Source organism: Wickerhamomyces ciferrii, contig 00001 (assembly GCF_000313485.1).
Source record: "Wickerhamomyces ciferrii WGS project CAIF00000000 data, strain NRRL Y-1031 F-60-10, contig 00001, whole genome shotgun sequence".
Classification (NCBI taxonomy): domain Eukaryota; kingdom Fungi; phylum Ascomycota; class Saccharomycetes; order Phaffomycetales; family Wickerhamomycetaceae; genus Hansenula; species Hansenula ciferrii.
In genome coordinates, this window is record NW_011887739.1 from 271,357 (window position 1) to 295,406 (window position 24,050).

The 24,050-nt window shown below is 33.7% G+C and overlaps 9 protein-coding genes across 9 annotated transcripts; 6 read left to right on the plus strand and 3 right to left on the minus strand.

Annotated features, from left to right (window-relative positions):
- Window positions 1-1,005: 1,005 nt before the first annotated feature.
- Window positions 1,006-1,974, plus strand: FIP1 (cleavage polyadenylation factor subunit FIP1; the record flags this gene model as incomplete). Its single annotated transcript, XM_011279348.1, has 1 exon — window positions 1,006-1,974. One exon carries the CDS (start codon window positions 1,006-1,008, stop codon window positions 1,972-1,974), a length of 969 nt encoding a protein of 322 aa, XP_011277650.1.
- A 175-nt stretch (window positions 1,975-2,149) lies between these two features.
- Window positions 2,150-7,186, minus strand: BUD4 (Bud4p; the record flags this gene model as incomplete). Its single annotated transcript, XM_011279349.1, has 1 exon — window positions 2,150-7,186. The coding sequence occupies one exon, from the start codon at window positions 7,184-7,186 to the stop codon at window positions 2,150-2,152; it is 5,037 nt and encodes a 1,678-aa protein (XP_011277651.1).
- A 2,144-nt stretch (window positions 7,187-9,330) lies between these two features.
- Window positions 9,331-12,480, plus strand: JSN1 (Jsn1p; the record flags this gene model as incomplete). The annotated part of the gene is made up of 1 exon (XM_011279350.1): window positions 9,331-12,480. One exon carries the CDS (start codon window positions 9,331-9,333, stop codon window positions 12,478-12,480), a length of 3,150 nt encoding a protein of 1,049 aa, XP_011277652.1.
- Window positions 12,481-13,149: 669 nt separating this feature from the next.
- Window positions 13,150-15,051, plus strand: GRR1 (SCF ubiquitin ligase complex subunit GRR1; the record flags this gene model as incomplete). The annotated part of the gene is made up of 1 exon (XM_011279351.1): window positions 13,150-15,051. One exon carries the CDS (start codon window positions 13,150-13,152, stop codon window positions 15,049-15,051), a length of 1,902 nt encoding a protein of 633 aa, XP_011277653.1.
- A 108-nt stretch (window positions 15,052-15,159) lies between these two features.
- BIR1 (survivin) lies at window positions 15,160-17,580 on the minus strand (the record flags this gene model as incomplete). Its single annotated transcript, XM_011279352.1, has 1 exon — window positions 15,160-17,580. One exon carries the CDS (start codon window positions 17,578-17,580, stop codon window positions 15,160-15,162), a length of 2,421 nt encoding a protein of 806 aa, XP_011277654.1.
- Window positions 17,581-18,459: 879 nt separating this feature from the next.
- On the plus strand, window positions 18,460-19,908 carry ERG1 (squalene monooxygenase; the record flags this gene model as incomplete). The annotated part of the gene is made up of 1 exon (XM_011279353.1): window positions 18,460-19,908. One exon carries the CDS (start codon window positions 18,460-18,462, stop codon window positions 19,906-19,908), a length of 1,449 nt encoding a protein of 482 aa, XP_011277655.1.
- A 399-nt stretch (window positions 19,909-20,307) lies between these two features.
- CBP4 (Cbp4p) lies at window positions 20,308-20,745 on the plus strand (the record flags this gene model as incomplete). Its single annotated transcript, XM_011279354.1, has 1 exon — window positions 20,308-20,745. One exon carries the CDS (start codon window positions 20,308-20,310, stop codon window positions 20,743-20,745), a length of 438 nt encoding a protein of 145 aa, XP_011277656.1.
- Window positions 20,746-22,212: 1,467 nt separating this feature from the next.
- BN7_131 (uncharacterized protein) lies at window positions 22,213-22,770 on the plus strand (the record flags this gene model as incomplete). Its single annotated transcript, XM_011279355.1, has 1 exon — window positions 22,213-22,770. One exon carries the CDS (start codon window positions 22,213-22,215, stop codon window positions 22,768-22,770), a length of 558 nt encoding a protein of 185 aa, XP_011277657.1.
- A 532-nt stretch (window positions 22,771-23,302) lies between these two features.
- BN7_132 (RidA family protein) lies at window positions 23,303-23,698 on the minus strand (the record flags this gene model as incomplete). Its single annotated transcript, XM_011279356.1, has 1 exon — window positions 23,303-23,698. The coding sequence occupies one exon, from the start codon at window positions 23,696-23,698 to the stop codon at window positions 23,303-23,305; it is 396 nt and encodes a 131-aa protein (XP_011277658.1).
- Window positions 23,699-24,050: the final 352 nt, after the last annotated feature.

Below are 24,050 nucleotides of genomic sequence, written 5' to 3' on the forward strand. Positions count from 1 at the left end.
ATGAAATCTTAAACCTTTTACATTTAACTAGTTCCATCTAAACGAACTTCACCTAAATTCCTGTTGTTTTTGATATGTTCTTAGCCCAGGTAGATCCCGTCCAAAATATTAAGCTAATTACTATATGCATCATTCAGAAACCAAACTTCATATTATGTTTAATACTATCTTGATTACGAGTGGATCAAACATGTCAGATTGATTTCCATTAAGTTTTTCATGCCGTCTCGATATTATATATAGCTGAAGTATCCAATTAAACATTAGGCGTCGATATCTGCTAACATATGACAAGAGCTTCATATCAAATATGATCAGATATTCTCAAATTATTTACGAAATAGTGTACTTAAGTCCAGCTGAACATATATAATTAATTATATAATAATATCTAATATATAATATAAAGTACGATAGCTGGATGATAGAATTTGTGCTGTGTGTAGATTTAAGATTATATCGGAGATTAACGGCGCGGATTTTATTAATACTACAATATATTAATTAAATAATATATAAAAATTCATGGCCAATATTTACTAATTAATAGCTGAATATTATTGTTTCTGGTGCTCCTGTGGAATAAATGATCTAAATATAATTAATATATAATTTTTTAAATATTATATTAATTAAAAATTAAAAAAAGACCTTCAATAACCACCAAATCTCAATTTTTAGATATAAAACCCCTAAAAAAAATATCCGAAATTTTTTTTTCCTTCAAAAGAGCTTTAAAGCATATTTAGAGTGTTAATAATGTCATATTTACCATTGAAATATATTTACTTTTTGTAATTTTGAGCTTTATTCAGATTTTTAGTTGAATATTTAATTTAGAGATTATCAGATGATCATACACGTGACTAAATTATTTTCCGGGCAACAATTTTCAAGTTAATTTTCGAAATACCTAATAAACCATCTCGTAATATACTGAAAGTATAAACAACCCAAACCGAAGATTGTTATAGCAAATTTAAGTGATATCTTACAGAATTAAAGATGTCGAAGGAAATTGAAGATGACGATGAAGCATTCTTATATGGATCAGAAGATGAAGGCGATAATAAAGTCACTAAGAAGCAAAAACTAGAGGCTACTGAAGAAGGTAAAGAAGTAACAGCAGAAGGTAAAGATTCAAAATCAGAAGGTCAAGCTACCGATGAAGGTGACAAAGACGAGGAGGAGGAAGAAGAAGATGACGAAGACGACGAGGATTCAGATTCAGACTCAGATATTGAATTCATTATTGGATCAGAAGAACCTAAACAAGCTCAATCTACCGAGACAGAAGCATCAAAAGATCAAAGCACCACAGCAGCCTCAGCCGCAACAGCAGTCCCTGAAGCAATTGATGAAATCACAGATATTACACAGACGGAGGATTCAAACAAGGAATCAACAACAACTGAGGCAACCATCACTAGGGTTCCTGGAATAGAATTAAATAAAGTTGGTGATTATGAAGGTAAACCAATAACATCAATCAATCTTCAAGATTTAAAAGAAAAACCATGGAGACAACCTGGTACTGATGTTTCAGAATATTTTAATTTTGGTTTCGACGAATTCACATGGACAGCTTACTGCTCTAAGCAAGATAAATTACGTTCAGATTTCAACCCTCAAAAGGTTATGATGTCGATGATGCCAATGGGTCTACCTCCAATGATGATGGGTATGCCAGGTTTCCCACCAGGTGGATTACCTGGTCAACCACCAATTCCTTTACCACATCAACAAGCACAAGTACCACAGTCACAACCAGTACCACCTTCAGCACCACCTGTTAGTAGTGAAAGTATACCACCCCCACAGGATGAACCGAAAAATTTACAGCTTAATCCAAATTTACCAAGAGCACCAAGAGAGAGAGACCAAAGAGATAGAATGGAAAGAGAAAATTCATGGGGTAGCGGGAATGAGAATAATTATAGAGATCGTGAACGTAAAAATCGTGGTAGACGATAAATGAATGAATTTAATCAGTGTATAATAGCTCCAAATAATTTGCATATCAAGGCAATATTTATGAAAAAAAATTTAAGTAAAATGTAGTTCAGTTACGCTATTAAAAGTCTTTATTAAATACTATATTATATTAAATTATTATTGACAAATTATATATTATGTCACTGTCCTTATATTACATGTTTTGAGCTAATGATTTAACCCAAGGTTGGTGAAATTTGTTCAATTCCACAATTTTTTCTAATTTTGAAATCCATTGTTCTTTCAATTCTTTTGTTTCTGCATTAAAGTTTATTATCTCCCCATTTAGAAATTTCAATTTGAAACAATCACTCATTAAAATTTCATCAGTAAAGTTTCTTTCATTATTACCAGTTTTTTTCCCATCATGTAAAACATCAATACATTTCAATAAATTGATTTGAGCCCTTGGTTTTTTGGTGATTTCTTGGTGTGCGATAAATTTTGTTCCTTCAAGTTTAAAGAAACGGCGTTTCCAAAGTTCACAGTCACCACCTTCTTGAAATAGATAACCTTCAAAAGCAATGCCCGATTGTTCTTTCAAATGATCAGCAATTTTGTAACCAATTTTAATTGATGGAGGCAAAGTTTCTAATGGTGAAGTTCTTGGGATAAATAACATAGTGACATCTAATCTTGCAACAAGATGTGCAGGTTTTTTGTATACTTGTTCACTTTGTTTGACAGTTTCCCATTCATTAAATAATTCAATTAAGTAATTTTTTGATTTACCAGTAACTTCGTTATCATTTTTTGAGAATCCAATTTTGTTTTTACCAAAACTACCATCATTTGCAAATTTATCATCCCAATCATCACGTTCTTTTTGTCTGGTAACGAATTTTTTCTCGTAGACAAACTTTGGTTTCAAACCCATTATACGACTCAATCTATTAGATTTTATTGGTATCTTTTCAACAATTTCAACTAATTCTTGATCTGGAGTGTGATAATTGATTTTCATTGTTAAAAATATGTCCGTCACATTATCTTCAACAGCAATTTCAAATTCTTTATCTATTTTAACGTTATTATCTAAAGTCATTTTAGGAGTTGAGATCACATGTTTTCCATTATCCAAGAAAATTTTGAAAGTTGCTTTGTGATATTTTATTTGGTCCAGTATAACACCGTTTAATGAGTTTATGTGAATGTAAAGTCTACCATGGTCACTTTTAGGAAGTATCACATCTTCATTTGGCACAACAAAACTCTTTCTTGCTGGTTTGATCATTTCTCTTTTCTTCATAGCTAATTCTCCTGGTTTATAATCATCACTTGTAACTCTAACGGCAGCAGCTGGTCTAGATTGAACAGGAGCAGGAGCAGATACAAGGGGACGATTGGACTGAATATTAGCCTTGTTATCACCTGAAACAGATGATAAAGGTGTCTTAATTCTAGTACTTGGAACCCTATCACCATATTTAGTTCTTATATTTTGTTGTCTTTGATTGTAATTAGCATTATCAACAGCTGGAACCAAAGGTTTAGATAATTCAGCCGGATCTAACAGATCATCACGAGTACTCTTTGCAACAATAATTTGATTTGATTGTCTCGTAGCATAACCATGCTCTCTAATTTGTAAAGCTTTATTAAATTCCTCATTAAGATCTATTATATCATCAAATTTCTGTGATGATCCAGAAATGAACCTTTTACCTCTTGGTGATAGATCGTCAGAAAGTATTTTTGTGACTGGAGTTTGTTGTAACTCCTCTTTTGCATCAACAAAATTTTCATCAGCTTCTTTTTGTTCATCAAAATCTTCTTCTTCATGTACCTTATGAAATTCTTGGGGTTCATACTTGGAGTTGTTGACTGAGGTGAAATGTGAATCTTGATCAAATTCCAAATCTATTCCATGGTATTCATCTTTAGTAACAGTGACTTCACCAAGTGCTTCAGATGACCTGATGTTAGCATTTTCACCTTTTACACCATTTTGTTCAATAAAATTCTTTAGCTTACCAGCGTCAATAGATGGTGTACGGCTTTTGTCTTCCCTATCTGGTGTTGGTGTACGCTCATTAGAACCATTCTCCCAAATATTTTTGATGTCTTCAGGATTTGTTGGATCTTTCAATCTCTTTGCAGCAGCTAAATTATCTGTTTCATCTCTCTCTAGTTCTTTCAAGACGTTTGTATTATCTACTTGATCCTCAACAGCCCAATCTTTAAAAGCACTTGCAAAGTCTGAAGAGTTGTTGTATTCTGGTAATTTCAGATCTGATAAGTTACCAGAAATATTTGATGAATTAACAATTGAATCTTGTTCCCTTAAGGATCTTTCAGCCAAGAATGATGGACCTTCTTCTCTTAATGATCTATTCGTGTAAATTGATGAATCTTGTGGTCTCAAAGAATTACTGAAGCTTGAAATGTCTTCCTTCTTGACTTCACTTAAAAGTGAGTTTCTTGAGTTGACCCTTATAAATGATGGTTTTGAAGCAGAAGTTGTAATTAATGAATTTCTTCTTGATAAGTCAAACGAGCCTTCAGATAACATTGAATTTCTTTTACTTTCCTCGACATCACTATGTCCACTTGAACTGATTCTTCTATTTAACAGCTTCAAAACTCTTTGAGGAGGTGAAACTTTTCTTAAAGATGTACTATATTGAGGTTTTGGAGAGGCTGATTTTGGTAAATTGTGCCAAATGCTGATATAGTCTGTTGGTGGCGTTTTAAATTCAACTAACTCATCATCTTCATCATCTGGAACTTTATCATCAAATAATGTACTGTTGAAGGAAGGGAGCTCACGTTTAATTTCTGGTTGTTGAGGTTTGAGATCATGATCGGTTTTAAGAGTTGGTGTAACAAAATCCTCATCATCATCTTCACTATCATAATGCTTAGCTTCTTCTTTTTCTTCTTCTTCCTCCTCAAAATCTTCCTTTTTGATTTCTTGATGAAATGACTGTTCAAATTCTTCAGGCTCAGGCTCATACTTGAGAAAGCTTGAGTTATTGCTTCTTATGGAGTCTTCAATATCATTCAAACTATCTTCATCCAACTCATCAGTTGGGATTTCATCTTCTTGTTTATCATTAAATTGAATTTGAAGACCCGTTGGTAGATAATTGCCATCTTGGGAAGACCCAGATACGTTAAATAAAGCAGTCTCTTTGAATTCATCACTAAATGAAGAATCTTCATCTTCTTCTCCGTCTGTAATTTTGAATGGTGGTTGGAGATCTAATAAATCAATAGTTTCATCATTTTGAGATTCATCACTTGACAATTGAGGTGTTGGTTCAGCTGTTTGATTATCTAATAATGGTAAGCGTTCACCAGGCTCGACAGATGACCCGATATTTGATTCTATATTCAAATCACTTGATGGTTCAATTGAGTTTCTTGGTGTTTCATAAGTAGATTCAGTTATTGAAGATTGACTTGACTGTATATCTTGTGTATCAGCTGAAGGTAACGCAGGTTTCATGAATTTGTCATCATCCTTAGGAATTTCAACTTCCTTTTCTTCTTCTTCTTTCTTTATGTTGGCATAATCTTCAGATAAACCTTCCGCAACGTTACCACTTTCAGTTCTTCTGTGCATAACACCTTTAACATTTCTACCAAATGAAGAAATATATGAGAGACCGCTATTAATAGATTCACTTAATGATAATTTCTTCTTATGAGTATTTGGAGTTGGGGTATTATCATCTCTAAGAGTTGCAATTGAATTATTTGATTCATAATCACTTGATTTATCCAAACTTCTCATGAAAGATTCTTGATTCGTATCTTCATCAATTGGACCTTCATCTTCTTCAACACTTTGATCTAGTTCATCATTATCTTCAGTTTTGACATGTAAGATTTCAGTTGCTGATTCAAAAGATCCAGTATCATTATTAGTTAATGCTGATTGATAACTTATCAAATCGTCATTTGAGTTATTGTAGGACTCTTGTGGGCCATGTTGAGAATCGAAACTTTTTAGACCATCATCTGAAATTAGTGGAGCTTCAACATTTTGAACCACAGTTGTAGTTAGTTCCCTTTCTTCATCTCTCAAGGAATTATTTGAATTTCTTCTTTTTAGTTCTGGAGCTAAAGCTAAATTTCTAGAGTCTTTATCATTATTACGCAAGTCAACTTCAAATAAGTTAGCAGCGTCCCTAAGTGATTGTTCAGCTTCAATTTCTTGCTTAGTCTGGATGTTGTAAATTAAATCTTCTTCCTTTTTGGTCAATGGTTTAGACGGACTATTTGAACCTCTTGTGATTTCATCGTTTTGAACTCTTTCAGATATGGAGCTTGAACTTAAAACAAGATCTAATTTCTTTTCTAATGTTAATGCTCGTTTATCTTGATCAATTTCGCTCTTTGTCAATTCTATGTTTTTTATATTTTCATTATTTTCATCTTCAAACGAGCCATCTAATGAGCCTAAAGAGGTATCTTTTGTTGGTGATGAAACCGAAGCACCGAATGAATGTTTTGGAGGAAGAGGAGGTAATGGATGAATTGTTGATTTGACACTAGCTTTCCAATTTGATGAAAATGGATCTTGATCATTTTGTTCAGATGATGATTGATTTTCTTGTTCACTATCAGAATGTTCAGGAGTGAACTCTTCATATTCCATTATCTTTGGAGGTGAATTCTCAAAACAAACAGACTTTTTTGAAGGGGAATTATCTCTTGTAGTTTGACCACTTATAGATTTATAACTAGTTGAATTTGGCAATTTATTTGATAAAGTTCTTGAAATTGAAGAGCTGGATAATTTTCTAGGTCCACTAAGTCTCGATAATGAAGAAGTTCTATTGACTTTGGTATTGAATTCTAATTCATCAAAAGATGGTGCTCTTGGAATTTCTTGCATTATATTTTCACTCATTGGAGTTCCAAAATCTTGTACTGAATTTAAAATATCATTTAAATTTTGTTGATGCTGTTGATGTTGTTGTTTGAAGCTTAAAGGTTTGATTGGACTTGGATCATCTGAAGCATCGCTATTGAATGAATTGGAGTTGAATTGTAATAGACTATCACTATGAAATGAAGCAGAAGAAATATTTTTGTCAATAGCATGTAATAAATCATCAACAGAGTGATTATGTCTTTCTTTTTTTATCAAGGAATGTGATTCATCTATGCTTTCATTATCACTATCATCTATAGCCATTATATTAGGTATCAATGGAGCACCAAAGTCAAGTTTGGCCATTGTATGTTTAGCTGAATTTCAATATGGCCTTATAAATACGATTGACACGCCTTTGAAGTTTGGCGTCTTTTTTTCTTTAATTTGAAATTAATGTGGGTATGAGTTGCACTATATGATAATTATCTAGTGATAACTTAAGTCTTGAAAGTAGTGGTAGCGAACGTGATTGTTTTATTGGGTGGTGTCTCTTGAAACTTCAATCCATGTAACGATGTCTTTTGTTTTTTTTTCTGTAAACAAATGCTTGAAGTTCCAAGCTTGTTTACTTGTTTACAATTTACCAATTTGGAAAAAGCTTCTGTTGCTGGGACAATTTCTTCCAAGAAGATCACGTTTTGTATCACGTGAAAGATCATCTGTCTTTTTTTGTCGTGTAAGATAAATAATTGCTTGTTGTCTCGGAGATTATCAAAAACAAACCAAAAGGTATACGTAATCAGTGATCCCTGGTCAGTAAATAAGCAGCCAGGAGTGAAATAATAGGATGAATTGATGGTAAAATGCAGTTGTGGAGAAGATGTGACTTCTTAGGCGAGCGCTCAGGGTTACTTTAGAGCTTCGTTACAGGTTCCAGAGTCCAGAGTGTCTGAAGTTGAAACATGGAGTCGTGACACGGTGACTATTTCAGTCTATGATGTAGTGATACATATGATCCGATTGTCGCGAAATTATATCCCATACAAAATCAATTTTAAAATTTTTCGTTGGCTTCGCCTTTCCCACACCGACTGGCCCCAGCTGGGAGGTTGATATTCGAGAACACTTCGAAGTTCGAACAGTAAGAAGATCAAAAATTCGTGCCTTTAGACACAAATTGAAATTGAAATTTTGATTCGATGAACATGATTAAAAGTAGCAATGAAAAAAGCAAAAACACAATAGTCAAAAATAGGCTATCGTTATAATATGATTAACTAGAATCTGTTTCGAAACTTATAATCCAAGGCCAATTATTATTAGAGTTACGAGTACACGCAGAAAACCGTATATATAACAATTATAATTCTAATTAGCTTTAGCTGAGTTAAACAATATACTCAAATAGCCTTTTTGGCATGATATCATATTCAGTCTACAAATCTCAAATTATGTACCTTCAAATCAGATATGTTACTTATTGTGGAGGTAAAATCGTTAGCTTCAAATGTACATGGATTTGATTTATGGACTATCCATGGTGTAGTATGTACGGTGTATACTAGTTAAACAGCTTCACAATAACACATCTCCCGATCAACTGACTAGTTGTTCTCAATTATAATGATGAGTTCAATAATTTAACCAAGACTAGTATTTCAATATCCCAGCCCGACGTTTTTCGTGTAGGATTAGGCTGCGTTTGTTTCGATCTCAGCCTAAAATTATCAGAATCAGGCTTTAGGGTCAACGTCGCAATCGCGAACTTGAGCTTCTCCTTTTTCCTGCTAACCCATCAAATAAATACTGTTCGATCTTCCAACAATCGCTCTTCGAAGAAAACTAAAACTTGACTTTTGACATTTTCATCTCCAAAAACATCAACTTCACGACAAACAAGTGGCGCTTGAGGACATTCAACTTTAATATCAATTTAATAACTAATATTATCAATAATAAACTACATTGAATACAGGCCTCAACGCTTTAATTGTTCTTTCCGTTTACTCAACATCCGCTCAATCCAAAAAACTTCCAAAATTTGAAGAAACTTGTCAATAAAGCTTGTTGAACATCCATAGAGTGACATTCGTCAAGCAAGTGAACAAATTATACAAGAAATATTTAGTGAGTACTTATTAAACCACCTTTTCATTTGTTGGTATTGTGCTAGAACTCAAAGAATCATTCACCGAAAAGACCTGTGTGTTCTAGAATCAAGTTTTTTTTCTCTCTTCAACTTGTTGGAAATTTAGACTGAAAAACGGTTTTATACTTGGGGTAGAGTATAAGAAAAAAAAGAGAACAGTACCTCAAAAGGATTCGTTCAAATCGTCAAGGGCTTATATACTAACCAAAACTAGAGTTGAAACTTCATTTTCATTGTTTTCCTTGAATAGGCTGAACAACGGAAGATAAAATTTAGTGGATAAATATTCTATTAATAGGGGTTAACAATCATACAATTCATTACATGCTCTAAATCGAGGAGAACATCAACAAAATCCATGAACAACAGCAATAATAACCAAGACGCTCAATCGTTTCTCTCTGTCCCAAGTGACAGTGCGGAACAATTCCCATTATTATCTCCTCAACGTTCAAATTCTCCACTATCAATCATGAGTGATCAATTAAATCCTCAACCAATTCAACAATCAAATACTGGAACAAGTAATCTAGGAAGCTTTAGATCAAGAACTAGAGCTGGAACCCTGCCCTCAAGATTCAATGCAAATTCATTAGCTCCACCAACTTCAAATGCTTCTTCATCAAACTCTGCAATTTCTCCAAATTTCAATGCTTATGATCCAAATTCTTTGAACATAGAAACTTTATCAATTTCAAACTCAACAAATGGCTCTAACTTTGCTAATGGAACTCAAACTGGGCGCCCAAGATTACGTTCTGGATCTTTATTAGGATTATCTGAGTCAAACTCAATCTGGAGTACTGATCAACAACCAATATCTTCTGCAACAAGTACAAATCAAACAGCTCCAGCATTGAGTACTGTGAACTTCATGAGTGACAGAAGCTCACCAACTGGTGCTATCAACAACCAATCAAGGTTGTCAATTTCTCCAACGAAAACTCAATTTCAAAATGCCCCAGTATTAGATGATTCACTAAATAGAGTTGACGTTAATAGAGCAAGAGCTTATTCAACAAATAATGCGTTGATTAATGATTCATCTACAGATTTTTATCTACAAAATTTTTTAACTTTGGATGAAGAAAAATCATATCAATCACCTAATCAACAAACTCAACAAAATAATCAAATTATTCAAGATCCTCAGCAACAAATCCAACAACAACAAATTTTACCCCAGCAACAACAACATCAAGGGTTTGGTAACAGACCAAGAGCTCAAACTTATCAAAATGGTGCTGATGCTTCTTTACCAATTCAATATAATTTTGCCTCAAATTCAATTTTTGAAACTCCAGAATATGAAAAGTCACAGTCTCATATTGCTCAACACTCATTTTTGAAAGATCAACCATTATTATTGGATGATATTGATCCAAGATTTTTAAATTGTACTTCAACTTATCAAGATCCTTCACTAGGTCCAACAAATACTTTATTCTTATCAAACTTACCACCACAAGCAGTTTCTCCTTTATCTTTAGCCAACTTGCTGATTAAATTTGGTAAATTATCAAGTGTTCGTATTTTAAAAGGTAATGAAAATGCTATTGTTGAATTTGAAAATATCGATTCTGCAATGCAAGCTAAGGCTCAATTGAATCATCAAGAATTAATGCCAGGTTTTGCATGTTTAGTTGGTTTTGCTAAATTATTACCAGCTACTCAAATTCAACCAACTGTTGGTTTAAATGACGGATCTCCAGGATCTTTATCAAGTCAGCCATCTCAAGAATTCAATTTACAACAACAACAGCCAAATCAACAATCTCAAAATCAATCACAACAATCATTTGTACCACAAATTCTTGTTCAACAAGAAGATCACGCATATTCTGCACCTGTTACTATCAATGAGGAACCACAAACTTTGGAACATATGGTCAAGGATCTATACCAAGCTGTTAAAAAGTTAGGCATTGCTGAAAATTCTGGTACCATTCAAAGTATTGTTAATAGATCATTAGATTACGAAGGGTTTAGTAATGATTTTGGTCCTTTACCAGAACCATTGCCAATTAGAGAATATGATGCACCAAAACTAAGAGAAACCAGAAAGTTGATTGATTCAAACTCATTAACCCAATTTGATATCGAAGAATTATCAATTGCGATGTTGGATGAATTACCAGAATTATCAAGTGATTATCTTGGTAATACAATTGTTCAAAAATTGTTTGAATTCTCATCAGAATCTATCAAATGTATTATGCTAAAAGAAGTTGCTCCTTTCTTAGCACAAATGGGTATTCATAAAAACGGTACTTGGTCTGCTCAAAAAATGATTACAGTTGCTGATACACCAATTCAAAAACGTATTGTCGCAGAAAGTTTGAAACCATATTGCGTTCCATTATTGAATGATCAATTTGGTAATTATGTGATTCAATGCTCATTAAAATTTGGTTCTCCTTGGAATGATTTTATTTTTGAAGTAATTTTAGCCAGATTTTGGGAAATTGCCCAAAATAGATTTGGTGCTAGAGCCGTCAGAGCTTGTCTGGAAAGTCATGAAGCTACGGTTGAGCAAACCGCATTGATTTCTGCAGCTATTATTTTACATGCTGAGCATTTGGCCATTAATCAAAATGCTGCTTTATTGATAACTTGGTTTTTGGATACTTGTACTTTACCAAACAGACATGTTTTATTAGCACCAAGATTGATTCCTCATTTAGCTCAGTTATGCACCCATAAACTAGCAAGCTTAACTGTTTTGAAGATTTTAAATCATCGTGGTGAAAATGATGCTAAGGGATTAATTCTAAATGCCATTTTTGGTGTTCAAGATGGTAATACACAAGATGAAAGTTCTTCAAGACCTCCTGAGACTTTAGAACAAATTTTACATGATAATGTTCACGGTGCTACTTTTATCTTCAAAGTTATTTCAAATCCATTATTAGAATCAGATACTCGCCAACATGTTATTTCTCAAGTTAGAAGAGTCTTATTAGAGTTGAATGTCAGCTCATATCAAGGTTACAAGAGATTAATGGATGAAGTTGGATTATCAAACAGAGGTGATAATAACCGCCACAACAGAACACATTCAAATGGTGGTTCAAATGGACGTAAAAATAGACAAAATAAATCATCACCACAAGGGATATACAACAGACGTTCAACACCAAACGGAGGATTTAGAAATCAACAGTTACCACCCTCATTAATTTCACCATCACAACCACAACAATACTTACCACAACAAGGGTTTTATGAAGATCCACAACAACAACCAATTATGAATGATTACCAAAATCAATTTTATTCATCACAAATTGTTCCACCTCTACCACAAGCACAAGTCCCATTTAATGGATTTTACAATGGTGACAACTTAGGATCATTCGATCCTCAACCAAAACAAGTGAGAGCTCCTTTACAACAGCCATCGGGATTTGAAGATCCATTTGTTGCAAACCCATATAATAATGGACCAAATGATAGAAATATATACCAGCAACAACCTCAGTATGGTTATGGAGCAGCTCAATTTTAATTCTTCACAATATCTTGTTTTTCCTACGCTCAAATTGTTACATTTTTTCATTTTAAACGCATATGTACACTATATCTTATATAAATAATATCAGAAAAAGGTCCTTTGGATATTTCTTGTCCATTGGAATATATATAATGAATAATTACTGTTTTTTTCCAATTAATGTAGATGATTGAAGAGTTAAAAAAGTGCTAGCATGATAGCATGATGCCTCAGAGTCATAAGATTTTTAAATTAAAATTCCGGGGTTTGTATCGCGAATGTGCGTCGGAATTGGATGTAGCTCGCTTTGTTTTTGTAAATTAAAACTAGCTTGGTACAAGAATCCGGTGATTGATTAAAAGGCGATCAAAGATATAATTATAAGAGACAGTTTTTATAGTTTGTCTTAGTTATCTTTTTCTTGTTCCCTTCTTTGGCTCATCAGAGTCGTGGGTTATTTATTTTGTGATATTTAAAATCCTGAGTGGGTTGAGGTGTTTAATTCAATTTCACAGAATTGTTGTCAACAGATCAAATTACAAAGGCAAAAAGTTAATTGTACGAGAAGCAATATAATTCAACACATTTTGGAGCCATTGATATTTTTAATTCATAAGAAGGAAGTGTTCTCCTTATATTTCTCATCTGGTTATTATCATCTTATCATATCAAACATCACATACCATGGACAGTGAACGGGAAGATTCACCAGCTTCGTCATCTGTTTCATCATTATCAAGACGTGTCATGGGAGTCGAAAACGACAGGAGCTTCAGACGTCCCAACATACCAATAGAATTAGATGATTTTGATTCTGATACATCTGATTTGATGTCTTTAAGGAATTCTTCTCATCCATCTGCCAAAACATCACCTATTGAAGATTACTCAAGTTCAATTCATAAATTACCACCAGAAGTGCTTTTATTGATTTTTACAAACATCCGCCACAAGCCTGATTTGGTTCCTTTATTGTTGGTATGTAAGAGATGGGCAAGCTTACTAGTTGAGCTTATTTGGTTTAGACCTTCATTAATGGATAATCAAGCTTTACGTGGAATACGTGAAGTTATGAGAAGAGATAGAACATCAACTTACTGGGACTATAGACAATATATACGTCGGTTAAACCTCTCATTTGTTTATGATAAAGTTGATGATGAGTTTTTGAGTTTATTTGCTGGTTCAACAAACTTGGAAAGACTAACGCTTGTCAATTGCTCAAGATTGTCACATAGACCAATAGTGGATATATTACAAGGATGTGAAAAATTACAATCAATAGATATGACAGGTGTGAAGGATATAACTGATGAAATATTGGCTGCATTGGCTGAAAATTGTCCTAGGTTACAAGGTTTATACGCTCCTGGATGCCCTACAGTTACCAATTCGGTCTTGTTCAGAATTATAAACAGCTGTCCAATGCTCAAAAGGGTAAAAATTTCTGACTGTGTCAATTTAAATGATGACACAATAGTTCAACTGACAGAAAAATGTAAATTTTTGATTGAGGTTGATGTCCATAACTGCCCAAATATCACAGATTTTTCATTACAAAAATTATTTTGTGATTTAGACCAGTTGAGAGAATTTAGAATCTCACACAATCCAAATGTGTCCGATATTTTGTTCAGAGTAATCCCTGAAGAGATGTACTTGGATAGATTGAGGATCATTGATCTTACAGGATGTCTGAGAATAACGGATAGAGCGGTAGAGGCAATTGTCCAATGTGCACCAAGATTAAGAAATGTTGTTTTATCCAAATGTTTGAATATTACTGATTCCTCGTTGAGGTCATTAGCCGCTTTAGGTAAAAGCTTGCATTATATTCACTTGGGTCACTGTAGTAATATTACAGACTACGGGGTTGTGACATTGATAAAAAGCTGCCACCGTTTACAGTATATTGACCTTGCTTGTTGTGCGCAATTAACAAATTTGAGTTTAGTTGAGCTTTCATCATTACCAAGACTTAGAAGAATTGGGTTAGTGAAGTGTAATAACATAAATGATGCTGGTATTCTGGCTTTGATCCAACGTCGTGGGTATGATGATACATTAGAAAGAGTTCATTTGTCATACTGCACTAATATTGGCCTCTACCCAATTTTCCAATTATTGCAGGCATGTCCAAGATTAACTCACTTATCATTGACTGGTATCTCGGCATTTCTGAGACCAGATATAACTACCTTTTGTCGTTCACCACCTGCAGATTTTAATGACAACCAAAGAAAATTATTTTGTGTATTTTCAGGGCAGGGTGTCGCTATGCTAAGAGATCATATGACCAGATTATTTCTGGCCCAAACCCACAATAACCGTTTCTTTATGAGAGATGGTCCCATTGAGCCACAAGAAGCTCAGAGATTTAGGGCGTTGAATCAAGTTCCAGAAATTCAAGATGGCCGTCAACGCATGGAAGAAAATATCCAAAATTTACAAAGGTTAACTAACTTTTTCAGAGCGGGTGGTCAAGCAAACCAATTAGCTGGACTTCAAGCACAAGCTGGACTTCAAGTACAGGCTGCACCTGCTGCACCTCCACCTGAAGATGAAGATGAAGTAATGTCCGAATGAATTAATAATATAGGAGTTTTATTTTTCTACACGTAATTTAATTGAAGGGTTGGATAATAATATTATGCATTAATTAGGTAACTATTTTCAAGTATCAAGTTAACTTGCTTAAGCTGTAGGTAAGTTTCTAATTTTTTCTTTGATTTTTTCACATTCAATATCATAACTCTGAATCAGCATTTGACCCAACTCTTTTACGTGTTGACTTCCTTGAAGAGCTGAATGCTTGATCCATTCGCTTACTGTCATATTTATCTCATTATCAGGCATTTCGTTAATAAAGTAAGAAACTCTACCATCTGTATCATCATTCAATTCATAACCAAGACCCTTGAGCTCACCAAGGTAATTTTTAGCAGTCTCTATTGGCTCAAGATGCTCAAATAAATCGTTTGTATCCATAAGCCCGATAGAAATTTGTTTCTCGCCATCATCACCATCATCATCACTTTCTCCAGATTGTGAAACATTTTCAGCACTATGATACTTGGATGATGTCGATGAGCTCTCACTATCTTCAACGTTCTCACTATTATGATCTTTAATTTCTTTTAAAGCTGTAGGATTTGGTTGTACGGTATTATCTTTATCTAAAACAATGTGATGATCTGTTGATTCTTCCAACGGTATATCATCAGGACCGATCAATACTTCAGCATCCTCAACTTTATCTGAACCTTTATAACTTGCGTCAAGGAACGGACTCCGACTTCTCTCTATTCCAGGGCTTTTTACAAGTCTTGATATTGATTCCCACATACTTTTACTACTTTTAATATCTGTATGTGAATTGGTTCCACTTGATAATGGCGAGCTGGATGAAAAAATTTTCTTGAGTTGTTTTGTTCTCTTTGGTGATTGTTTAATTTCACTTTCCTCTTGCTCGTCTTCATCAAATTCTTCTGGTTGTTTATGTCCTAATTCTTTAGATTGGTCTTGAATTTTGAGTCCATTGCTATCAGAATGGTGAAGGTTTCCTGTAAGTTCATTTGAAGTACCTTTGGAATCTTGACTTTTTGGGGGTTTGATTGTTCTCGATGAAGAATTATGGATTTCTTCATCTTCATCACGAATCTCTTGACCATTTAAGTTACTATTTGACGATACACCAGATTTGTTTGAGTTTGTGGTACTATTACTCACGAGTAATATAGGGTCATCATCTTCAGATTCTGGATCAAGAGATGGGGCTTCAACGGATTTTTTGAACGAGCTTGAACCTTTAGATACGGTATTTGTAATATCATTCAACACTGTATTCGTATCATTCTTTGAGTTAATAGGCTTTGACTTTGTCTGATATTTTTGAGGGCTTATAGATCTAGTGTTTCTTTCAGGTGATAATGACTTTAAATCAGATTGAAGAGACATGTTTAAATTTTCCACTTTATTAGTGGCGAACAGGTCGTTTTCATCAAACGAACTATCAAGGATCTTGGATTTAAAAGAAGATGGCTTATTTTTGGATTTATCCACCAACTTCTCGGTGTTACTCTTTTTATTCTCTTTTGTTTTTGATTTTAGTTTTGATTTTGATGATGACTTTTTCGGTTGATCAATTTCAAAGCTTTCATCACTCTGTTCAGCATCATCCTCAACACTGTCTTTATTTATATCACTAACTTCTTTGAAGTCCTCATCATTAGCTGTTATACCAAAACTAGCAGCATCTTCTTGCTCATCATCACTCTCATTATAGCTTGTTTTTTGCTTCTTTCTTAAGATTCTCGATGAAGGTAAAGATGATGCGATTTCTGATGATTGAGAGATGAATCTTGATGTATGTTTATCTTGTGATTCTTGATGTTCACTAGCAAATTCTTCAACAAGGTCTGATCCTGATGTTTTTCTCTGATTTTCTTCTTCATCATCATCCTCAGCTTCTTCAATAACACTACTATCTCTTTTCAATGAAGTTCTATGATTATTTTTCTTTTCGAGTTGATCCAAAAAATAGCACTTCATTTTCTTCTTATCGACTCTTAGTCTATGCTCAGAAATTGGATGATCATCATTAGACCATCCTTCTAATGAGACGTGGCAATGAATACAATAAGCAGCATCATCCATGCGAAAGAAACCAGCAGCAGCCAAATTTTTGGATGTTGGAATAGCATTTTTTTCTTTATCAGCATACCAGTCCTCACCAAATGATTGCAACCTTAATTCAAATGCATCTGTAGATAAAGGGTCTTGTAGCATTAAATCAGTTGGAGAATAATGTGATTCTAAATCATTTGACAAAATGTCAGCTAATTGTAATGTATTTGATAGTAGACAGTCATGACTTTTATCCAGATGGAAACGTACCAAATCTTTTGTAGTTTTCCAGTTCCCAGTAGTTTTCTTACACCAGAAACATTTGATTCTATCATTCAGAGATTTGCTTGGGTTGTAATAAAATCCTAATTTAGCCATATCAGTTGAAGATGGTGTTTCATAGGGCCATGCAAATGTTTTCCCTTGTACTTTAACTTCTTCAAAAGTGGAAGCCCTCTGACTGACATCACTATACTTCTTAAGTGACATGTTCTCCACCTGTTATATTATAATTTTCTTGAACTATAGGGCGGGAATGTTTTGTGACTTGAGACTCATAGATTTGAACTTTGAAGGTATATAAACAAAACAACGTAAATACGCCAAAAGTGAGTAAATCCGAGGACAACAAAGGTCGGTTTGGAACATTTCGCGTTCTACTATCAAATATTCAAAATTATTTATTCACCATTGATGATTGTGGTTTAACTTTTTGGGTCATGAAATATGATCTATTTGTTCAAAGAGGCTTATCTTTTATGAGGATGAATTTGACTAATGGGCAATTATTTATAAGTTAGCCTTGCGGCGCCACCAATATATGAAGAGGCTGGTGGACCGTGGTTCGATACGTCTCGTTCAGTTCGCGCAAGAATCTCGATCATCTACCTGTATAGTTTTTATCAATCAATAACGTCAGGAAACGGTGGAGGTAGATGGTAAGAGCTTTAGTAAAACTATACCAATAGCACACATATAGAACCAAATGACACGAGATCTACCCAATGAAGAATATCGGTTTCCTCTACGAAACTGTTATTAGTGACATCACGTTTCATACGAGATCTTATAGTTAGAAAAATTATCGTTTATTATTTCGTATATTACATAAGCACTCTGCACAAAATTTGGAAAACCGTTTAATTAAAATCGAACCATCACCAAACATTTGAACGAGAAGTATCTTCAACCAACTCTTTATAAAGACAACTGAATCTCTATTATAGATATTTGAAAATCATCCACTCACTTTAATCACACTCATTGATAAATTTCTCACTTGGAATTAGTTATCCAAAAGAAAATAAAAATATATCTTTTCGAAGGAAGCGTTCTTATTTATATTAATCAAATCAAATAATAAAGAATATGTCAGGGTTTGAATATGAAGCTATTGTTGTTGGGGCTGGTGCTATTGGACCTGCTATAGCTGTTGGGCTAGCAAGACAAGGTCGTAAAGTTTTGTTGGTTGAAAGAGACTGGAGAGAGCCAGATAGAATCGTTGGTGAATTGATGCAACCTGTAGGGTTGAGAGCTTTAAGATCATTGGGAATGATTCAAGCTATAAATAATATTGAAGCTACACCTGCTACTGGTTACACAGTATTCTATGGGGGTGAAAAAGTTGCTATACCCTATCCTTACAAATCAGATGTTGCACCATTTAAACCTTTGAAAGGTTGTGTGTTTGATGGGAATGATAAAGTTTTAGATGATTCAACCATATCAAGAAAAGTATTTGAAGATGGTGAACGTGAAATGGGGGTATCTTTTGAACACGGTAAATATATTTCAAACTTGAGAAAAATAGCCAAAAATGAAAGTTTAATCACATGTTTGGAAGGAACAGTTTCAAGTTTAATTGAAAATCATGGTGAGATCGAAGGTGTCACAGTCAAACTTCCAGACGGAACAAAACAAAACTACGGTGCTGCACTAACTGTTGTATGTGATGGTATCTTTTCAAGATTAAGAAAATCATTAAATGAAAATCATGTTCCAAAACTAAACTCCCATTTCATTGCATTAAAATTGAAAAATGCTGATATGCCAGTTAAACATACTGGTCATGTCATCCTAGGTCCAAATTTTGCCCCTGTTGTTATTTATCAAATTACACCAACTGATACAAGAGCTTTATGTGCTTATACTGGTCTTCAACCACCAAAAGATATTAAAAAATATTTAGCAGAAGAAGTCTTACCATATTTACCAGAATCACTACATCCATCTTTCAAAGAAGCTATGAAAGACCAACTAAAAACACATCCAAACTCTTACTTAACAGCCAGACTAAACGATATTCCAGGCTTATTAGTTGTTGGTGATGCTTTGAATATGAGACATCCATTAACTGGTGGTGGTATGAGTGTTGGTTTAGGTGACACAGTATTACTCTTGAAACTATTTGAGGATATACCAAATCTTGATAATCGTGATGCAGTTTCTGAAGCTCTTTTAGAATTCCATGCTGAAAGAAAAAACTTAGATGCAGTTATTAACATTTTATCAATTGCCTTATTTTCCTTGTTTGCAGCTGATAGTTACAACTTAAAAATCTTACAAAAAGGTTGTTTCAAATACTTCCAAAGAGGTGGTGACGCTGTTAACATCCCAGTTGGGTTCTTGAGTGGTCTTTTACCAAAGCCATATTTGTTGACTTGGGTCTTTTTTAAAGTTGCATTCTATTCTATTGCTGTTAATTTCTTGGATAATGGTCCATTATTATTGCCCTTATCAATCATTCAAATTTTTACCATTTTAGGAACTGCAATTGCTGTATTTACCCCATACTTATGGAAAGAATTATTTACTTGAGTTTTTGAAGTATTTATCCATCATGTGCTAATGTTTTTTTGTGTTTTTTCAATTCCCTTTTGGTCAAACTGGGTCTTTTTTCTAAGAAAAATTAATTTATTAATAATATAGAGTAACTTAAATAACTCGTTTAATCATGAATCAACGAATATAGAGTGGTTTAGTTCTTTAACCTTTGTAGGTATTTTTAGCTAATCATAAAGGCTGAATTCCTATTATGCTGACTCAGCTGTCGGAGTGCGTATACCGTTATATTTTGATTACCAACCTTTGAAAAAAACGAAATCGATTGGCTTTCGCAAAAAAAAATAAATAGTGCTAGCTAAAATTGTGTCTATACTGGTGATTGTTCTTGCATCACACTTTTGAGCAAGTTTATAACTTATAGAAGATATTAATATGGAGAAACCTTTGTGGTATCGTTGGGCTAGAGTTTACGCAGTTGGTGCGAGTATCGTTGGTTTTGGTGTTGTCGCATATTTGTACGCTACTCCAACAGATGAAGAATTAATTAATAGATTATCACCAGAATTAAGAGCTCAATATGAAAGAGAAAGAGGTCTTAGAAGAAAAGAACAAGAAGAACTTATCAAAATTGTGAAACAAACCTCCGCTTCACAAGATCCTATATGGATGACTGGTCCAATTAAATCACCTTTAGAAAACCATGGTACACAATTAGCAGATGTTAAACAACAGTATGAAAAACAAGTTGCAGAACAAAAACAATTACAAGAAATTGAACAAATCAGAGCAGAACTCGAGGAAACACAAAGGAAGACCAAATTAGAAACTGAAGAACAGTTAAAGAAGAAAACTTGGTTTGGATGGAGATGATTACGCTTTAATGTTATACGAATGGAGAAATTGGAATTTATAATTATATCACGGCTTGATATGTGAACTTTTAAGGATTAATAACGTTATTACTTGCATGAAACCTGTACATAGAATTAATTTTTAAAATGTTAAATTATTGAATATTAATAGAAATTCAACAACTTTTATGAACTTTGACTTGCCTTGTACATTCTTAACGACTTGACCACCCCAATCTACCTTCTCTTGCCATTGCCGTCAAAGCGCTTGTTGCGTTTGAAAATGCAGATGTTGCAGATATGCTATAACTTTTTTCTTCATTTGCTTGATCCACCGCCTGTAATTTGTTAGTTGTCAATTTTGAATCGTGATATTCTTGAATACATACCCTCACTATATTATTGATATTTGTTTCAATCACTAGTCCACCTTGTACTATTTCTCTAGTTCATAATTGTTAATATTTAGCCCATGCAGATATATATTATTGTTTCAACTTACTCTAAAACTGTTTGCAACACCTGCCATCCAAAGACAAGGTCCAATTCACACACATTCTCAAAACATTTATCCAGACTTTGTACAAACACTTGAATCAAATCCAATATACCTAGTTCACTCTCTTGGTCATCCACTATGAAAACAAAATATAATGTAGCATAATGTCTATAAATAACTTTGATATCTTCAATTCCTTCAAGTAATGGTGGTGGTGTAAGGAAAGAAGATTGATTTGATTGTCTTTGATTCACTAACGCGTATACCTGACGCAAAAGAAGCACCTGAGTTTCAATATCCTATTTTAAATGTCAGATTCCATTTCAAGACAAGTGTGAATTGATTGAGATCAGTCAACTTACTACTGGGGTATAAAATTTCATTAGACGAGGCAGACAATCATTGTTAACTATTGCTGAGTTAATAAAAGGTCATTTTTAATACACGATAAAACCTGAACTCACAAATTAGTACAGAATGTATCATATTGAATAATGTGTTGTTGATACAGAGCTCTCAAAATTCAAAAGGTTGATAATAAACGTTTCAACTTGTTTTATGTTCTTATAATCGTTGACATACAGCCAATTATGTGTGTATTTGTTAGGTGGTTCTTCAGAAACGAGGTTAAAAAAACGTGATGTTCACCATACAAATTGTTTCAATTCCGACCTGTGTATACTTTCACACCTTTAAAAGCGATTTTGAAGCAAATCTACTACGTGGACATGCTTTTCAATAAGATGCTAATGAAAATACTAGACTGTGCTACTCGTTTCCATGATAAAGGTTCTTGAAAGCCTTCTAATAAAATGTTCTTAGACCTACTTTTTGTGTCATTGGATCAATCGGATTACATAAGAATCGGGCATATCTTAAGTATTTGTAATTTGTAAATACCAATTCTAAATTCCTTTCTAAATGAACAAGATCCGTGCTTTTAAATTTTAGTGATTCATTAATTAGTACAAAGCCAGCCTATAGATTATGTCGGGTGAAATACCACATGGTGTGAAATATAAAGATATACTTGAAGATGAAAATGAACTTATAGATGTGAAAATGCTCGTTAGACTATTCAATTCAGTGGCTCCAAAGCTAGAAACATTGTTAAGAGAAGCAAATCGGGATTATATTAGAACTTGGAATAGAGTAAAGCAAGAGTTACAGAATCTAGGAGATACACGAGAGGCTGATAGATTGATAAAAGGAATAGATCAGGTTTATCATAGACGGTATTTTGGTTTCATTAAGAATATCGAAAGTTTTAAGGATGTTTCTGAGAAATTAGCAACACGGATTGATTCGCATATCCAAGTTGACGAGAAGGAATTTCTAGGTCTTATAATGCAATCTAGATCACTAGTACCATCGATCATGGAGTTATTTAAAGATGTTGACAAATTAGAAGATGATATCAATTCTATGTTTCGGGAGGTTATAAAATTTTTGGAGGAGGTTTCTTATCAATATACTTCATTACATAGAAATGCAACTATTAATCAACTAGAAAGGGATGGTACACAACAACTGAAAACTACCTAAAATAATACTATCCAGCCTATAACAAAAAGGAGTTCACTGTCAGATCAACAATTGCCACAATATCAGAATTGAAACTTCGATTTATAATGCAAAACCAAGGAATATCGAACAAAGAAGACAAATATTTGACATCCTTTTAATGTGTGATTATGACTCTACAAGGAATACATCATCAATAGAACTGTCATATAGCATGAAGTGATTCAGGTCCACCGAAGCCAACACTTCTTCAATAACATTAAAAGGTTGGTATGGTGTACCGTACTTATAGTCGTGGAATTTTGGAGCTTATGTACCAGGAAATAAAGAAATTTATAGACCAGGGTTTATAGAATAGTAGAATTAGACCATATGATTTAGTTACTATGAGTTTTAATTGTAATATATCTACTTTAAAATGTCGATTTAACTTCGACCTATACCTTGAATGCTTTCTTCCGCGCCACATATAATAGAGAACAGAGTATTGATGACATTTATTATTCCACAAAACCAGTTCATGGATTGGTCCTAATCTAAATACATTTCCACATTATAACTTACTTTTGATTTCCTTGTACTCAGCAACTACTTCAATTTCTACCTTAATTTTTGGGTTTGGGAAACCTACCACTAATGCACTTCTTGCTGGTTTAGTAGTAAAATGTTTAGCATAAACTTCATTGATAGCAGCGGCATCAGCAGCATGGGAAATGAACAACAAAACCTTCAATGTTTTATCAAGACTAGAGCCTGAAGCTTCTAAGGTTCTCTTCAAACCTTGAATGACATTTTCAGTTTGTTCCTTAACGTCACCCGGAAAGATACCTGTTTTTGGATCTTGTCCTGTTGATCCAGATAAAAAGACATGGCCATTGCTTTTGTAGGCTGGAGATAAAAGTGAATTACCTTGTCCTTTGACTGCTTCCCATGTAATACGTTCTGGCATATTTTCTATTATAGAATATAGGGTTGACTAATGATATTACTTTGGTAATAACTTATAAGGTGTGTTCTGTGAAGTATAGAACATCCCCAAAAAATAATCTCGAATCTATTTTTCATAAACTCATGCATCTTATCTTTTCCCTTTATAGTTAATATCAGTAGTCATTTCGTTTCGCATCGAATGTCCACAATTCATCCTACTTCTGTGAGAGGTAAATACGGTAAATACGGATATTGAGGTAACAATGATCTAAGCGTATCTATCTGAACATTTTGTTTTTAATTCTTCAAAAATCCATCATTATAATGGAAAGTTGAAACCAAGAAGAGAATTCACGTGATTATCACGAGCT